At 34.6% G+C, this 19,246-nt stretch overlaps 1 protein-coding gene across 1 annotated transcript in view; it reads right to left on the minus strand.

Annotated features, from left to right (window-relative positions):
• Window positions 1–1,176: 1,176 nt before the first annotated feature.
• Window positions 1,177–19,246, minus strand: part of LOC141557586 (liver carboxylesterase 1-like) — a 28,072-nt gene continuing 10,002 nt past the window's right edge. The window contains exons 5-14 of the mRNA XM_074293450.1: window positions 16,878–17,031; window positions 14,852–14,956; window positions 14,453–14,557; window positions 13,061–13,099; window positions 9,451–9,591; window positions 8,584–8,664; window positions 7,137–7,284; window positions 5,816–5,947; window positions 3,614–3,686; window positions 1,177–1,654 (exon numbers count right to left, since the gene is read on the minus strand). Of these exons, the coding sequence (XP_074149551.1) occupies window positions 1,510–1,654; window positions 3,614–3,686; window positions 5,816–5,947; window positions 7,137–7,284; window positions 8,584–8,664; window positions 9,451–9,591; window positions 13,061–13,099; window positions 14,453–14,557; window positions 14,852–14,956; window positions 16,878–17,031 (1,123 nt within the window). The 3' untranslated portion in view covers window positions 1,177–1,509. The remainder of the gene's footprint in view (window positions 1,655–3,613; window positions 3,687–5,815; window positions 5,948–7,136; window positions 7,285–8,583; window positions 8,665–9,450; window positions 9,592–13,060; window positions 13,100–14,452; window positions 14,558–14,851; window positions 14,957–16,877; window positions 17,032–19,246) is intronic.

Genomic DNA, 19,246 nt, shown 5'->3' on the forward strand with positions numbered 1-19,246 from the left:
GAAAAGGCAGGAAAGTCTTACATGAACTGATTCTAAATGAAGAGACCAGAGCCAAGAAAACATTGTAAACAATAACAACAAGATTATGTGATATTCAACTATGAAAGATGTGGTTCTTTTTAACTCTGAGGTGATTCAATATAATTCCAATAGACTTGTGATGGAAAGTGCTATCCACATTCAGAGAGAAAACTATGGAGACTGAATGTGGATCAAAGCAAATTATTTTCACTTTTTTGTTGTTGTTGTTTGCTTGTTGTTTTTTGTTCTTTCTTGTGTTTTTTATTTTTTTTTTCATTTTGATCTGATTTTTCTTGCACAGCATGACAAATATGGAAATATGTTTGGGAGAATTATATATGTTTAACCTTTATCAGTTTGCTTGCTGTCCTGGAGAGAAGGAAGCAGGGAAAGAGGGAGAAAAATCTGGAACATAAGGTTTTGCAAAGGTAAATGTTGAAAGCTATCTTTGCATGTATTTGGATCGATAGTGTATTATTAAAAAAATAAAAATAAAAAAAAATAAAAACAATCTGGCCTTAACCTATTTACCTGCCTGTATTATCTTGTTCTTTCTCTTATACTTTAGACCAGCTGGAATGTTTTCTTTTTCTTTATTACCCACAAGAAGAACAAGAAGAATATAGGAAGAAAGCATAAAGAAAAAGGACAAACATAGGAGGAAGAAGTGGGGGGAAAAGAAGAAGGAGTAGAAGAAGAAGCAGGAGGAGAATAAGAAGAAGAAGAAGAATGAGAAGACAAAGACAAAGAAGATAAAAGAGACGAAGAAGATGAAGATGGAAGAAGAAGAAGAAGAAACCCAAGTACATATTATGCCACTGTAGGGTTGGATGTGAATTGTGACAAAATCAATTTATCTTTGTAGATAAGAAGTTTCAGAGGGTAGAATCAATAGATAATGAAAGAGTTATTACATGGCCTCTGAAGATTTCATTTAGATTGTGAGCAAATGGGATTTCCTGCTCTTTTGGATAAGCAGAGTCACATGGGGGAAAAAATGCTTCTTGGATGTAATACTTGGGAATCTCATTTTGTACCATAGGCCAAACAGGAAATATTACAGAGAAAACTGTTATGTAACTCAAATGCAAGAGCTAAAAGTGTTGATTTCAAAGGTTGATTTTTTTCCCCAAAGAAAAGACTAAAATTCTGGTGTAAGTAGCAAAAATCACAAATGATTTTATTTAATAGAACACAAGCCAACTATATTCATTGAAAGAAGAAAATATTACTGACTCTGGATTTCTCATTACCAGGTGTCAAAGTGCAGGGCCCCACACCCACATACCATGGGGTTAACATATGGCTGTTTACATTTTACCCCTCCATCTTCTTTTTGAGAAGCTGCCCTGCTACCTGATCTAGACACCCGTACTAAAGCAAAAATGTTTTTTCTTCCAGATACACTGAGGTTTCTTTTGAAGGCTAGGTAATTGACTTATCTAGACAATATCTAAATATGATCTTTTTACTATTCAACATTTACTATTATTTCTTTTCCCACAGGTTAGTGTAAAATTCCACTTCCTTGTCCTTCAGGTTCTCGCCTATTTTGGAGTCTATGTTCATTTGCAGGTATTTTTCATTTATCTCATACTGAGGCCACGTCAACAAACTTCCACCATTGGGGTTTCTGGAAATGTAACAAATATTTTTCAGAAATGATCATTTAATTACTAGTGGTTGTAGTGCTAAAAGGGAGGAAGAATTGGACAATCCACTATATATGCATATAACATTTTTCTAGCATTTGGGCATTTAGTTTCCCCTTCCCAGAGCACTTTTTTTCTTCATATAATACAATAAAGTAATATTATCAAAACTATTTGTATAGATTAAAAACCAGAAAAATAAATCAGTGAAATAGACTAGGTAAAGAAGAATTATAAGCAAATAAACCCAGTAGCTCAATATTTGATAAACTCAAGAACCCAAATTATTTGGTTAAAAATTCCCTCTTTGATGCAGTGGGATAGTGGAGAGGGAGCTGGCTTTTTCTCTAATCTCCACTTCAGATAACTCAAGAAGATGTAATCACAGTTGACAACTTCAGGACATGTTAATAAAATGGGAACAACCTGGTGATACCTTTCCAAAGGGTGAATATCAGTCTTTGAGTCGGAAGAAGCAAACTTTTTTTGGAGCAATATATTTAGGGTCATTTAAAGGTTAAGGGACTAACTGCAGTCCTCTAGAGAGACTCTAACTCTTAGGAGGGGTGACTAGAGACAGAAAGAGATTTCTCCCTCCTTCCTCCTTTGGACATGGTACTTAATAGGAGCTCTACTTGCTCAGAAGTAGAAACCAATATAAGAGTTTGTAGAGTTACTTAAAAAGAGTTTAAGGAGCAAATAAAAAAAACAATCTCCAGATGTAAGCAGATCCAGGGAGACAGTCACTCATGTGGAAATACCTCTAAGACGAAGTAAAAGAACTATCTATAGAGTAAGAAAGAACTTAGCATGGGCAATCAAGAATTATTCAGCAGGGAAGAGTTCAGTTTGGAATCCAAATTCAGCAATATATCCAGCAGAGATTCAGTGTGTAGGGTGGAAAACTTATGAGGACTTCAAATAAGAGAAAGGACATTTAAAGCTTAACAATACTGCTATAATGATGAGCCTTAACCGAATATTTCCCTGATTTTCTGCCATTTAACTCTAAATTTCTGCTGATTTTCCATTTAAATGTCATGTACATTTATGAGAAAATATAACACGAGTATATGGAAATAATTTTTTTTATCTAAGACAGTTACATTAGATTAAAATTATTACCTGACAGATAAGTATTCAAAAATATGAATTGTTGATCAAAAAATGTTGCTAAATATAAATAGCCAGATGAAAGAATTATAAATCACTTATAATAAAAGAAATATAAATCCAAGAAATTCTGATGAATTGCTCACCCATAAAATTGGCAAATATCACAAAAGGGAAAAATAGTCAATGTGAGAGAGTTTGCAGAAGGACAGACAAACTAGCATACTATGGGTTTCTCTAACCTTTGTAGAAAAAACAATTTGGAATTACAGAAATAAAATGACCAAAATGTTGATATTCTGTATCACCCAAAAGCCCATTGCTAGTTATTTGCCTCAAGTAGGTTAATGTGAAAAGTAAAGATCCAAAAGGTACACAAATGTTTATAGTAAGATTATAGTAGCCAAGATTGTAGGAGCAAAGAAATGGTGGAGAAACATGAAATGAAGAATGGCTAAATTGTTGTGGTAGATGGATATGAGAGTATTAAGCTATAAGAAATAATGAATATAAGAAGTAGACAGAAACATGTAGAACCATGAAAAAAACTACAATGACTGCAAAATGTAAATAAAATATGGTAATGATTCATAAAAAGGAATGCTGTGACATTGTAATGGCCAAGCCTGGTTTCAAAGAAGAGATATGAGAATGTATCCTCCCTTCCTGTTTTACAGAAGAGGGGGGAATCATAAATAAGCATTTCATTATCTAATTTCAGATGTGGTTCAAAAGTTATTAATTTTAAAAGAAGAAACAGCATATAAAAACTAGAGCTATCAATAAAAATTGTTAACCATTTCTCTTTTTTATGTTATGACTCTCACCCATTCCTAGCAAAGTTTCCCCAATATTTCATCATCGTCCTGCTAAATCGCTTCTCTTCTTCTGTGAAATCATCTGAAAATAAGAATATAGGTATTAAAATGTGAATATAAATGGTAAATGAACAAAATTGCAAAGTTGTCTTCAGTGTCCATTCTATAGTCTTTGCTTTTATACCTCACTGCCTCCTGGAAACTCTCTTCTCCTCTCAAACTTCTGGATATCTCTTTTATATGTTATTTCTATTCTAGGTGCTCTTTTTGAGCAGCAACCTAATCTTTTTTTTTTCAGTCTAGATTTTTTTATTATACCTTTTTATTAATAAATCATATGCATGGACAATTTTTTACATTGACCCTTATTTTCCTCTCCTTCCCCCTTCCCCTTCTCCTAGAATGGCAAGTAGTTCCAAAAATGTTAAATATGTTAAAGTGTATGTTAAATACAATATATGTATACATATTTATACAGTTATCTTGCTGCACAAGAAAAGTCAGATTTAGAAAGAAGATAAAAATAACCTGAGAAGAAAAACAAAAATGCAAGCAAACAATAACAGAAAGAGTGGAAATGTTATATTGTGGTCCACACTCATTTCCCATAGTTTTCTCTCTGGGTGTAGCTGGTTCTGTTCATTACTAATCATTTAGTTCTGATTTGGATCCTCTAATTGTTGAAGAGAGCCATGTCTATCAGAACTGATCCTCATACAGTATTGTTGAAGTGTATAAAGGTCTCCTGGTTGTGCTCATTTCACTAGTTCATGTAAGTCTCTCCAAGCCTCTCCAAAATCATCCTGTTGCTCATTTCTTTCAGAACAATAATATTCTATAACATTCGTATACCACAATTTATTCAGCCAATCTCCAATTGATGGGCATCCACCCAGTTTCCAGTTTTTGGCCACTACCAAGAGGGCTACCACAAACATTTTCGCACATGTGGCTCCCTTTCCGTTCTTTAATATCTCTTTGGGATATAACCCCAGTACTGAGACAACAGCAACTTAATCTTAACCATGATTTACAAATATTGATTATAGAACATATCAGTTTTAACAGCTTGGAGAACTCATCTAGTTGAACCCATTCCCTTTACGAGCTGGGGACCTGAGAACCAAAGAGGAGGTGGTATGGCCTGCCAATATCATGTAAGTAACAGAGCTGAGATTTGAGCCCAGATTCTTAGACTTCAGATCCATTGTTCTCACTATTATACAAGTTTCAGTCAAACATTCTACCTGAAGGCTATTCATGGTACTGACAATGGAAAAGTAAATTCATAAGAAAAATGGATTCAGATACTTTTTCCTTACTGGGTAATATTTAGGAATCCCTAAGGAGCCCCATTAAGTGGCAGAATGTGCCAGAGATACAATTGGAGAAAAGTATAGAGGTCAAAGCTTTAAAATGAACAAAGGGAGGGCAGGTAGGTGGTGCAGTGCATAGAGCACTAGCCTTGAAGTCAGGAGGACCTGAGCTCAAATCTGACCTCAGACACTTAATACTACCTGACTGTGTGACCATGGGCAAGTCACTTAACCCTAATTGCCTGGGTGGGGGAAGGGGAAAGAAACAAAGAAAGAACAAAAAAATTAACAAAGCTGAAGCCACCTGGCCATAGACTCAACCTCAAGTGCACTTCCTTTGAAGGAGACTGTTCTCCCAAAGTCATTATGAATATTTTCTAAGGTATGGCAATCATTAAAGGAAATCAGTCTCCTGGAAAAGAGTTGAACCACTGCTCAAAATCAGAGAATCTCGGATCCAGAAGGGACTTCAGATCTCTTCTAATTCAACCTTCCCAGAACACTAATACTATCTCCATTCCTAACAAGTAGTGGTATAGTCTCTGCTTAAAGACTTTTGGTGAAGAGTCAAAGATGTTTGTTCAAGTTCTAGTTCTAATAAGCCAGTTCACTCTCTGACATTCAGTTTTATCATCTATAATTTGAAGATAATAATAAATCACCCTTTCTACTTCACAGGTGTTTTAAATACCAAATGAGACAAGAGATAAGAAAGTAGTTTGGTTATCTAAAGGGATTAAATACACATAAGGACTAATAGATATATATATCTATAGATATATAGATATATATATATCTATATATATATATGTATATATATATATTTTTTTTTCTTTAGAAAAGGAGATTAGGTAACATTTTTATAAAGTTTATGTAGAGAATAAAGATCTATTACCTCTTAAAAATGGAGAACTGAACATAAAAAAATTATCATCCCCATGATCTGCCTTGACTGTTGCTGGTTTTATATTTCCCCAAATACTGGCCTTATGCTGAAATTCATACAGGTAAGTTGGTACACCTGAATCTAAAAGAAAAGAGAGTAATCTTTTATCAGAGTTGGGACATCTGAAACACTCTTTGAGAACCTTAAAAATAATAAAAGGCTTGTTCTCTAGCCTATTTAATCATTTTAAGTGATTGAAAAGCCTAAATCTAGGGCATATAATACAACTGAAGGTGTCAACAGAAGGATGAATTATAATGGCCCACAATGAATAAAGGATGTTATGTCAAAAGTTGTTATTTAGCCCAGAGATGTTCATTAAGAACCAGAGTCCTGCCTTAGTCATATAGAAGTTCAGATTTCACTATGAGCATAGAGCTCATCTTGTTCAGAGTTTTATATCCTATTGAAATCCCATTGGTATACAAACACAGTCATCACAGCCACTGTTTGATAAGGGAAGCTGATCTAGTTTTTTACAGGTAGGTATAATGTTGAAAGGTTATGTAGCTCTCAACTTCTTAAAATGTAAAAAAAAGGACTCAACTAGATGAGTCCCACTAGCAATAAAATCTAATATCACTATCCCTTCCATATCATGGGAGTTAAGATCATGATGCCGCTACAAATTTGAAAATCCACGTAAAAGGTTTTGCTCTCCCTTTGAAATAGAAAAGTCTTGTTCTTTTTTTCTTTTATTAGGAGTTCAGAGTACCTTATTATAAAACTTAGGTTGATATTTTACAATAAGAATCTTGTATTTTCTACATTTCTGAGTTTCTAAACTTCTGTCCTGCTGGCAATTGTGTGTCATCTGTGGCTTCTACAAACTCCCCTCAAATTTTCCATCTATTTTCTTTTGCCAATCCCTGCATATTGAAACTAGGATGAGAACATTTCAATATGGAAGGAATAACTATATATCATATGTCAATATTTAGCAATCACAATTAAGTTTGGGACACTCTCCAAAGTGCTGCTCCTTCCCAGATGACAAATGCCCCTAATCTAAATTCAGCAATGCTCCTATCTCATAATCTCCATAAGAAACTTCAAGTCCTTTCTATCAAGGAAATATTCAATTGAGGATTTGAATTCAGGTCTTCAAATTTCAGAAATCTTTTCATTATATAGCCAAGTGTCTCCAAAGCATCTGGGTAGGGTCTGTCCCAAGAAGCTATGAAGTAAGCTAATATCTTTGACTAAAAGTTGTAAGGCATATACCATGCTGTATCACCATCTCCCCATCTCATAGTCCTCAGAAATTTACCCCTGAAATGCCGAGCCAAAATCACAGTTGGGATTCCAATTGTCAAGTCTCCTAGCATGTCCAGAAAAAGCCTTTTCTTTTCGACAGGATCATCTGTCACTCCAAGATACTCCTGAGTTATCACAGGTACAAGGTTTTGAGGGATCTCCTAAAATAGTCAATGAAGCAAGGAGTGAAAAAATAGTCACATTCATTCATTTCCACCCATCTTTCAATTCATCTTTCAATAGATGTGATGTCTTACTTAAAGTTACTCCAATTTATATCTTTCACAACCTTGTGAATACATTATAAAAAGTCTCTTCATAATATGAAATCCTACTATAAATTATTCAAGCCAATAACCTGTTTATAACATTTTCTATTGTATTAACTTAAAATGTAGTCTCTTCTAAAATCTTGTTTTTGTGGAATACATTACTGACATTAGAAGTAAGATGCCTATTTTAAGGACTACTATTTTGTGTTTGGTTCCTGTGCTAGATAATTAGCAGAAAAGAGAGATGACAAAGACAGATTTCTTACTGCATGATATGGCAGATAGGGAGTTGGATTTGGGGTCGATTTTGTTTCTGGAAACATACTATGTGATTCTGGATTAGTTTCTTAGTTTTTTTATGCTAACAACTCTTCTCTAAAACAATAAGTTGCTGAGAAGTTGCCAATCAGAATTAGCAAAACATTTTTTCTCATCAGAAATTTCCAATAAAATTACAGGTCAAGTTCTACCTCAGTGTTGCCCAACTAAAAGAGGGAGCTAAAACAATAAAAAAAAAGTATAATATAAAGTATATTTGGATAAGTGGCTAAAGCAAGTTTAAACAATATGTTATCCCACTGCTTCTAAAGTGGGCAAACTTACTTCCAAAATGAGTGGAGTATCAGTTAGAGAAGATATAATGAATTTAATATATATATTCTCTCATTGATTTTACTTTACAAGTCATACCACTTTTTTCTGTACCCTGAACAATCTGTATGGGTAATCAATTTAGTTTTTAAATATTATTTCTTAAAATATTTTTTGTGACACTTATGATGCTAGGATATTCAGTTGTCAAATTTTGCTTTAAAAATACAGAACAAAACTCAAAAATTTCTATTTTCTAGAAACTTTGTTCTTTGAGTACTTGGTGTCTTCCCTGAGATGGAGAGCATAATAACTCTGAGGAAATTGCAGTAGATTGGGTATCTGATTGCTCATCAGTAGATTGGGTTTAAGGCCCAGATATGTCACAAGCTAGATATATGACCTTTGAGAAATTGCATCCCTTCTCTGTGCCACAAGCCTTCCCCATCTCTCTCAAATGAGGGCTTTGAGCAAGATGAACATTGGGGTCTCTTGAGTTTTAACATTCAGTATACTAAGCTTTTTTTATCTGATTTTGGCTATCTATGCTTTAAGATGCCTCCCAGATCTTATATTCTAAGTCTCTAAATTCCTTACAACAAGTGGATATGAATCCCATAACAGTTTTGATGCTGTTCCTTGGTCCAATCCATTCTCTGACAGAGGATATCCGAATGCCTGAAAAAAAGAACCAAGTTTCACAAAAAGCATTGATGTAAACTAAAAGAAATTATATAACGCAAATGAGGAAGATGATTTTATCTTCAAATTGGAAGGAAAGTTTTCGGATTACTAGGGTAGTAAGGTTTGTTTAATAAATTACTATAGTTCACTAAATGTTCCAGAAAACCACACAAGTAAAAAGATGAGTAAAGCAGTGTTTTTTCAATCCTTAAAAACAACATTTGCTTCGTTTCTTTTGAAAAGACAGAATGGGGAATCTCAAAGTGCCCAGAAGGTTGATCAATGAGTATCTTCTAGCTACTACTGACATAGTAATGAAGCCTGAAGCAGGCTTTACTGATATTAGAAGCATATTTCCATAGCTTATTATGATGTTAACTTTTAGAATATAGATGCCCCTGGTAGAGGTAACTTTGAACCATTTACACAAGAATAATTACTATTTGTATTCAAGTGAGTTAATTCATCATGGGATTTAGAGTTAAATAGCTCTTGATCAAGTCCAATCAATTCATTTCACCTGTGTTAAGATTCTTTGAGTGGAAGTGATAGACACAAACTTCACCCAGATAACAACTTAACAATTGTTTAAAGTAAATCCTTAGAAATGGTGTTTTGTGTTAGGCAACAGAAGTATAGGTTGTTAGCTCAGAATCATCAGTAGAGGAGCATCCAGCATACTGAATGAAGCCTTTGCTCAGATGAACCAAAGGGGAATTTCTGGTCCTAGAGAGAAAAAGAGATGAACACAAAATTCCAGGAGAAAAACGGTGCTCTTACAGTTGGTAAAATCCAGCCAAATTCATCATTGGTGATTCCCATTATGACCTGAATGTCAGCAAATTGCTTTTCAGCCAAGAGTTCTTCAGGACTTTTGGGCCAAAATACTCCATCCTTAACGGTAGGTATGAACACATAATCCTGAAAGAAAGAAAATAGTACTATAGCTGTATTTCCCCCTCAAAACAAAATAAATTCAATTGTATATCCTTTCTCTATACTTGATAGGGGAGGGACATAATCTCCTTATCCTCTGTTAAAGTCAGGAGGGGAAAGGACCTGAAATTTTACTGTGAGTGACTGAATTGCAAAGACACTTGTAGACATTGTTTTAATCTCACCAATGAATTGGTAACTTATGAATCAATTACATTTGGCTTTATTGAAAATTATTTCACTTTAGTATATTAGAACATCTAAATATTGTTGCATAGTCGCAAATGTAGGAAGGTATTACTGATGGTGGCTGAACAAAATTCTCAGGTCTTTGGTAGTGAAAAATGGCATTGAGTCTGAATCACTGCAAAAAATTACTGGAAACAAACTGGAAACCTACTCCAATATCTGACTATATGCTATTTAGGCTTTTAATCACTGATTTTGATGAGAACATATATTATATGAATATCAAATTTGCACATATCCCAAAGTTAGAAGGGCAAGCAAATAAACTGAATGAGAGTTAGGATTAAAAAATATCTTAAAAGAGCATTGGGATAAATCTGAGGAATTCAAATCTAGTGGGAATAAATGTTGTATCTTATACTTGAATTCAAAAATAAATACAATATCGAGAAGATGTAGTTAGATAGCAATTTGTCTGAAAGAAAAATCTGGAGACTTTTTACAAAGTCAATATGAGTTAGTAGTAGAATGTAGAGAGCAAAATGAGCTAATGTAATCTTCATTGGCATTAAGAGACAACTGCAGGAATAAGAAAATAATAGTCCCATTTTACTTTGCCTTCACTATTTACCATACTAACTGTTTTGCTCATCTAGGGATAGCTTAAATTACAAAGAACATTGGTGAGTTAAAGGACACTGTGAAGAGTATAGACAAAAATGGTGAAGGCATTTAAATCCATGAAAGAAATGTTTTTTTGAAAATACTACAAAACATAACATGGGAGGGGGAAGGATAAAATGTCATCCATGTTCAAGAATTTCAATGATTATCAGATAGAAGAGGTTTGGAAGTTGTGCAAGAAGGTATAAGCAGAAGCAATGAATAGAAGTTGCAAAAACTCATTTAGACTTTATGTCAGGAAAAACTTCTTAATTACAATCTTTCTAAAACTACAATATGTGCAGAGAGATGCCACAATAGATAGAGCACTGGACTGGGAAACAGGAAAACCTGAGATCAACTCTGTATTCATACACTGACTGTGTGATCCTGGACATGCCAATTAACCATTTTTGCCTCAATTTCCTCATCTATAAAGTGAGCTAGAGAAAGAAATCACATACCACTTCAATATTTTTGCCAAGAAAATCCCCAAAATTGGTCACAAAGAGTTGAGTACTACAGAAACAACTGAACAGCAACAACAACAAAAATTGGACTGGATTTCCTTGGGTGGTAGTGATTTCCCTCTTAGTAAAGATCCTCAAGAAGAGGTTAGATGATCAGTTGTCAGGTATACTGTGGTTAAGATTCCTTTCAGGAATGGGTGCACATAGACAAATACTAGGGTCCTTCCCATGTTTAAATTCTATGAATCCCTAAATCTGAATAAAATTGTTCAAGGTAGAAAAACAGCAGTTTCTCATTTATAATTCAGATAGACATCTATTTTCTCATTTGGTTCTGACATTCTTATTAGGCAGGAAGTGACATGACTGTGGTACTAGATTATTATACAAATAAGAAAACTGAGTTTCAAGGGAGATATTGGATCGCAGCACAGAACTAAATGGGCCTGGGAATCACTTAATTGAACCTTCTTATTCAACAAACATTCTATTCTATGGACATTTCTATAATTATATGACAGTGATAGATGGATTGCAGATTCGATCGAAACAGTTCCTCTTCCTGAGGAGTTTTTTTGGTTATCTATAAAGTAAGAAGGTCTGGATGGAGAGAAAGATCTTGGCCTTTTTATGTTTAAATCTTTAAAATCTGTATCTTGCCACTGGACCCAAATGGCTCCAGAGGAGAAAGGGAGACTCATGACTTCGCACCACCTATGGTCTCTTAAACCCAAATCACTTGGTTATCATGGCATCATCTTCCTGATTTTATGGTTCTCTTCTAGAACAAAAGATAAACAAAACAAAACAAAACATTCTGCATCTCATTTTTTTCAAATGAAATTGAGACTGAGGAGAGAAGAGCAACGTCTAGAATCATAGTCTAATTTCTAATACAAGATGCTTTCCTCTATAGCATACTACCATGAATACAAACCAAACTGCAGAGATAGACTATCAATGGAATAACATGGCTGAAAAAAGAAAGAAAATATTTACATCCTACATAAACCAGAGCTTAAATACAGTCATGGGACAAGGAACTGGAAAGATACACAAGGTCATACATGGAGATATTGGGATGGAAGGGAATTTGTCATGATATCTTTTCTGCTTAGTTCAAGAGCATTTCTTGTAATAGATGGAATTTTAGGAGAACATCTTTCAAAAAGCTTGAGGTTACAATAACTTCTACCTATACTAACCTAGCTAGGAGAACAGCTAACTTTATAGAAAAGGTGATGAGAAAGGTCGATAGATCACTACTGAAATGAGGGAACAAGACATAACGTGTCAAATAATCAATCTACTTCATATATTTTCCACTTAATAATTAGTCCAGAACAAAAATCTCCCACTGCAATTAAAGCTGTTTTCATAGGGTTTTACTAGGAGTGCAGAGATTGGTAAGAAAATCTTGAATTGCCTGAAGCTTTGGTTTTATCTCTGAGACTACTCTAAAGAATCATTAACTCACTTAAAATGGTGTATTATTCTATAATGCTGGGGTATTTTTACTTCAAATTTTCTGACAGGAATAAAAAAGGTTTACTTCCCATATCCTTATCGACAGAATTCTTTTCAAAGAGGTTTTAGGATGGTAGGGGAAAGGTATATAAAGCCTTATTAGCATTTCTTAATCTGATATTTGTGAACTTGAGTTGTATTTTTAAAAAATATTTTATAATTATTTTTCAACATGATTCATTTCTTCTGTAATTGTATATATTTTATTTTATAATTTTAAAGTATCAAAATCCCTTCCAATAAAACAAAAGGATACACATAAACACATACACACACACACACACACACACACACACACACACACAATCCTTGGTCTAGAAGCTACTCTGAAACTGAAAAGGTTAGTAACACTCCTGAAAAGTAATTTTCTTGTATGGTTCATTGTGTCCCAAGTGTATAATGACATATTTTTAAAGGTTATGATGTTGAATTATTTCATTCAGAGATGGCTACCTTTTCTATAGTTAACTAGAACATTGTAGCAAGAATTCTACCACTTGACACTGCCACATGCATAGTAGGTGCTTCATGAATATTCATTAATTATTTCATTGAGTAACTTAAAGGAGCCAAGAGGTAAAATCAAAATAACATAGATAATGTACCTTTTTGGGATCTCCTGTGAACTCCAAGTGGTATAATTTCTGTGAAGGAAAAAAAAAAAAGAAAAGAAAAAAAAAAAAAGAATGGACAAAGAAATTTCCCAAAAAGAGCTCATCGAGCTCAGCTTGATTTGACAGTCAAGTTCATTCTCATATTGGTTTCATAAAGCCTCAGAGAAGAACACAGGGCATCTTGTCTCCGATACTTCTTAGCAAAGGCAAGTTATAAGGGTCACAAAAGAAGTAACCAGGTGTCTACAAAATTACATTTGAAGCCCCCACCTCAAGTGCTTCCCCTCTTATTACTCCTAATTTATCGAAAGCCTTTGGAAGAAAATACAGTTGAGATAAACTCTCTGGAAATGAGTAGTGGCACTTTTTTTCTCAATTTGTTGATAAGTCCAATGTTTCATAGCCCATCACCACCCTATGATACTTGGCTTACATTTTAAGTCTAAAATAAGGATTGCATTGGTGCAAACTATACCAATGTTCCTGAAATACATGCAGGAAGAGTTCCATTAGTGTATTTTAAACATGCCAAAAGGGCCTGGCCCTTGTTCTCTATAAATTACAATTTTGAGTTTCTCCCAAGATTCCTTAGCCATTGCTGATAAATTGGTACCAAAGCAGAGAATTGTAGTGAATATACAAGTCAATTTAGTTCCAACAAATTACTTTGCCTTCATTTGTCTGATTTATCTTTCCAATTTTGGAGGGGCTTGAGTGGATCTAAATGACCATTTCAAGGCCATATTTGCCCCTCATGTATGGATGCAATATTAGTCCAGGGTCAGGTAGACTACACTGAGAAGGCAAAGAGATCATATGCTAAATATCCTTCTGTTAAGGAAAGTCGAAGCCTATCTGGTTCTCTATAGCTCCAGAATACACAGGCCCCAGTCCCCATGTCTTGGACCTTTTTAAAGGAATAAATTCTCCAAGGTACTTGATTTGAGCAGGAAGGAACTTAAAGTTATACTCACACATGTGAACATCAGAAATTAAACCCCAAAATCCATTACCCATATAATGATTTAGGCAATTAACAAGTCAACCAGGGCTGGTTGGAGGGACATTTGTGAAAATTGAAACTACCCATAGTTCTTTGAATCCTTAATAAAAACACAATCCAAAAATAGAAAGCTTCCAGAAGGGATGATAGATGCAATACAAAAGGGGAATTCTTTTATGATCTTCTTACCAACTATGCCATCTGCTCCCAGCAATGCAAAAAAGGCTTTTGTTTGAAAAAAAATATGACTATTTATCATTCTGGAAATATTAACAAATTGGCCATGAGTAACCTGCCAGGCTGCATGGAGAAACTAGAGAAGCTGAAGTGCCTCTCTAGTTGTTAAAGTGGCAAAAATGAAGGACAATAAGATCACCTACCAACTCTTCTGTTATATGCAGGATCTCATCCGCTGTCTTCTGTCTCATACATTGAACTAGAGTGTCAGATGTGGTTGTTTCACATCCAGCCACAGCTGCAATTTTCTATAACAAAATGCAACAAGAGACATTTTTCCTATTGTCCATCAGGTAAAATAATTATACCCAAACCACCTTGTGCCTGAATTTATGACAACATGGTATAGAGAAAAATTGCTGAATTTGAAGTCAGAAAACTAGTGTTCAAATCTTTGCTTCCAATTCACTCAGGGCCACCATTCTTAAGTAAAATGTAGTAATTAAACTAGATGACTTCTTATGTCACTTTCTCCTTTGGCCATTTAAAATATATGAATCCAGTCATGTTTTTTGAAATGGGATATAATATAAGGATCCTACCTCAGTAAGTGGTTTGATGTTATGACTGAAGAGAGCTTTTTGAAGGACAACTCCACTCTGCAAAATGACTCGTTGGAAGAGACCCTTGGCCAAAGGAGACAGAACCTAAGAGAGCAACAGTAGAGAATGAAATTATTATTCAAAAGGAAAATTGTTACTATGGTAGGGTAATCATGATTTTCTTTACTCTGGGGTATACAATGCTGACAAAACTGTCTTCCTTTACCTTAATTTAAAAAAAATCCTGAATATACCACTTAGTTCCTAAAATAATTAGGTAAAATAGAAACAGACTCTTACTGGGTCTGTATCCCAAAGAGGTCACAAAAAAGGGAAAAGGATCCATATGTGCAAAAATGTTTGCATTAGCCTTTTAATGGCGAGGAAGAAGAAACTAAGTGGATACCTTGGGAAATAGGGAATAAATTGGGTAATGGTGGGGAATGGCTGAATAAGTTGTGGTATATAAATGTAATTGAATATTATTGCTCTATAAGAAAATATCAGCAAGCTGATTTCATATATTAACTCCTGCTAAGTGAAGTAATCATAACCAAAAGAACATTGTACACAGCAAAAAGAAGATTATGGGATGAACAAGAAGACTTGGGTCTTTTTAGCAATGAGTTAATTCAAGCCAGTTCCAATAGTCTTGTGGGGGAGAGAGCTATGCACATCCAAAGAAAGGATATGGAGAATGAAAGCAGATTACTATATAGAATTTTCACCTTTTTTGTTTTTGTTGTGTTGGCTTCCTTGTTTTTTTTTTTTAATCTTTATTTATTTTGTCTTTCTTATTTTTTTCATTTTTGATCTGATTTTTCTTCCACAGCATGATCAATGTTGAAATATGTTTAGAAGAATTGCATGTTTAACCTATATTAGATTACTTGCTATCTAAAAGGAGGTAGGGAAGGAGGGAGAAAATTTTGAAACAGAGTGTTTTGTAATGGTGAATGTTGAAAAATGTTTTTGCATTTGCTTTGAAAAATAAAAAATCTACTAAAAAGTAAAAAAATAAAATAAAATAGAGACAGAGAGGGGCAACTAAGATAGCACAATGGACAAAGCTTGGAGCCTAGTATCCAAAGAACCTGAGTTCAAATTTGACCTCAGACACACTTAGCTGTGTGACTTTAGGCAAATTACTTAACTCAAATTGCCTAAACAATTAAATAAAATAGAAAAATAGAGTCTGGCGTAGTATATGGAAAAGCTGCTTAAATTGTGGGTTGCAACCTCATATAATACAGTGCAATTGAATGTGCAGTCATGAAATTATGATTTATTATCGTTTAAATATTTGACATACCTATTTTAAAAGCCTATGTGCCCAGGGACACACAAAAATTTGTCAGGCAAAAAGGGGTCATCAGTAGAAAAAGTTTTAAGCAGCCCTGGTTCATGTAAGGCCAGCCCTGCACTTTAGAAACCTGGATTCAAATTCTTCCCTCGACACTCACCAGCTATGAGACCTTAGACAAGAAATTTATCAGTGTATCCTTATCTCAGGGTATCTCTACCCTGAGAGAGTTCTCAAAGAATTGAAGTTATAGAAAAACTACTGATTCACTTTTTTTTTTTCTAATCAAGAATTCTTATGACTTATCACTGAGACTAGAGCTACTACATCTATCTGAGACACTGGTTTTTGCATTTTTAAAATACGAGCAATAATCATACATTGCCTACTTTACATAGAGTCTATGAGGAAAATGGTTTTAAAATGCTATATAAATATGTTGTTGTTATTGTTATTATAAAAGAACATCATGTGAAAAATTAAACATTCTTTATGAGTAGCTATCTAAAATTGGTCCTAGGGCATGGCCAATTCTGTATTTGAATCATTAACATTCTACTACCCAGAACATAATGAAACAGATTGTTTGAACCATTGTGGTCATTGTATACTGATGGAAGAATAAGTCTCTTTTTATACCAGAAATCTCTGAGTTTCCAGTGCTCCCACCCTGAGCTCAGAAACACTGGCACAACTCTTTAACTCAAGATTCTGAAATCTCACCAGTGCTGAAGCACTAAAACCTCCCGCATCTTCACCGAAGATAGTCACCAAGCTCGGGTCTCCTCCAAAATTGGCAATATTCTTTTGGACCCATTGAAGTGATGCCACTTGGTCCAAGGAACCCCAGTTTCCCAAAGCATATTCATCTCCAGTGCTGCAAAGGAGAGGAGAGGAGATAGATAGAAGAATGGAGAGATAAGTGTTTGATGAATAGATGGATGGATGGATGAATGGATGGATGGATGGATGTAAAAAAGGGGAATGGTTATCAAAAGGTTAATCTTCTAACAAAAGCTAGTGTCCAGAAATGAGAGGTAGTGCAGTAGAAAGAAAATTGACTTACAGGAAAAACTTTATTTCAAAAATGGCATTTGATACTTAACTTACTTTAATAGCACTTACCTAAAGGTAGGTAAAATAAATTTCGATAAAAAATAAAACATTAAAAATATTGGCATTACTATCCAGAATAGCTAGTTACATGGGGAAACTGGGAGTAATGATAAGGAGGTTTCTTATCTCTAATAAAATCCAGTTCAGTTTTCAATATTGTTATTTTTATGTCGTTTATCCATAAATATCCTCCTTTTTACATTGTATGTATTATGAGAGCAGTGGTAAGATCTTCCTTTTTTACTGCACTACCTCTCATTTCTTGACACTAACTTCAAGGATTTAAATTAGAAACAGCCTCAAAGCTCATTAGTTTAACCTCCTCACTTTACACCTGAAGAAACACAGAAGTAAATGAATGTTCATATCTGAATGCAAAAATAGTTTGAAATACAAATGAATTTCACTTTCTTTGGCAATTGCTTTTCCTATAATGAATTTGGAGTAGATTTCGTTAGAGCAGCTCAAATACTAGATATGTGATACTCTGTGGAGCCACATTTCAAAAGAGACATGATTTCCAAAGGTGTGGGTATTTTTTTCCATAAAAATGGATTTTAAGCCCTCTGAACTATAGGTCACCAGCTTGGCCAACAATCTGTTGATTAGCCTATGTACATTTAGCCGGGCTGGATCATGTAAGAAAGAAAACATATTTGGGGCATATAATTAAAGCCTTTCTTTCTTAGTCAAAAATGTCAGACCTTGTGCTCCACTAGCATTCAGTTAAAAAAAAAATTCCATCATTTTTAACATAGGCCATTTTGTGAAGTGCAAAAATGTTCTTAATTCTAGTTTATCTTCTCTCTCATCCACCTCCCACATCACTACAATCTAAATCATTCTAATGATCCTCCTAATATCTTCCTTTCTTCTATAAAAAATACTTTAATGACTCATTTTTTTCCTAACAAATTAACTCCTGTCCCCAGCACTGAAGATTCTAAATCAGTTGATTTCAGCCTACCTGGCTAGGCTTTTATCAATTATTCCCTTTCACATACTCTGTGATTCAGTCCAATTTGATTTTACTATACCCCACTTTCTCATCCTGGTTTCTCCTGTTTCACACATGCCCCACGCCAGTAATTTGTCTCTTCCCTCCCCTTAAACCTTTCTCCAAGTCTCTCTCTCTCTCTCTCTCTCTCTCTCTCTCTCTCTCTCTCTCTCTCTCTCTCTCTCTCTCTCTCTGTCTCTGTCTCTCTCTCTCTTTCTCTCTCTCTCTCTCTCTCTCTCTCTCTCTCTCTCTCTCTCTCTCTCTCTCTGTCTCTGTCTCTCTCTCTCTTTCTCTCTCTCTCTCTCTCTCTCTCTCTTTTTTTTTTTTTAAAGCTCAGAACAGGTGCTGCCTCCTCCATGCCTTCCTTGGGCATTTTCCCATATTAGATGAAAAGGGACTTTCCTTGCTCCAATTGTTCATACCTTCCCTCTATGTTTTCCTCACTCTCCCTTATTTATCATAGTTACTTAGCCTTTCTCCCTAATTTAGACTGTAAGCTACTTGAAAGCAAGATTATTGACATGCCTTGTTTTTGCCCCCACCCTATTCTGAATCACGAACATTCCAGGAATTTTTATAAATGTTTGTCAAACTAAATTGTATGGTTTGCATGAGAAGGGGTCAATGTGTACAGATGGAAGGAGAAAATACCTAAAGGGTCTTCAATCCATCTTTGACTGGATAGATATTAAATAATAACCCTTACTATAGATAGCAGGATTGCAGTGACATTGGCAATAATTATATGTTCACAGTGCAAAAGGCACAAGACTTACCATAGGCCTTATGACCTCATGGAAATTACATCATTGAAGCAATACAATATGGCTACATATATAGTAGGTTCTAAGAAGGTAAATGCAAGAAATAGAAATATTGCCTTTCAGGGTGAGTGCCCTATATTTGTGCTTTTGAAAAATCAGTTTCTGTAAGAATCAGGATTTCAGAGAAGGAGAGTACCAAGGGCAGAACTGTAGCC

This window comes from Sminthopsis crassicaudata, chromosome 2, assembly GCF_048593235.1.
Source record: "Sminthopsis crassicaudata isolate SCR6 chromosome 2, ASM4859323v1, whole genome shotgun sequence".
In the NCBI taxonomy this organism is placed as follows: Eukaryota; Metazoa; Chordata; class Mammalia; order Dasyuromorphia; family Dasyuridae; genus Sminthopsis; species Sminthopsis crassicaudata.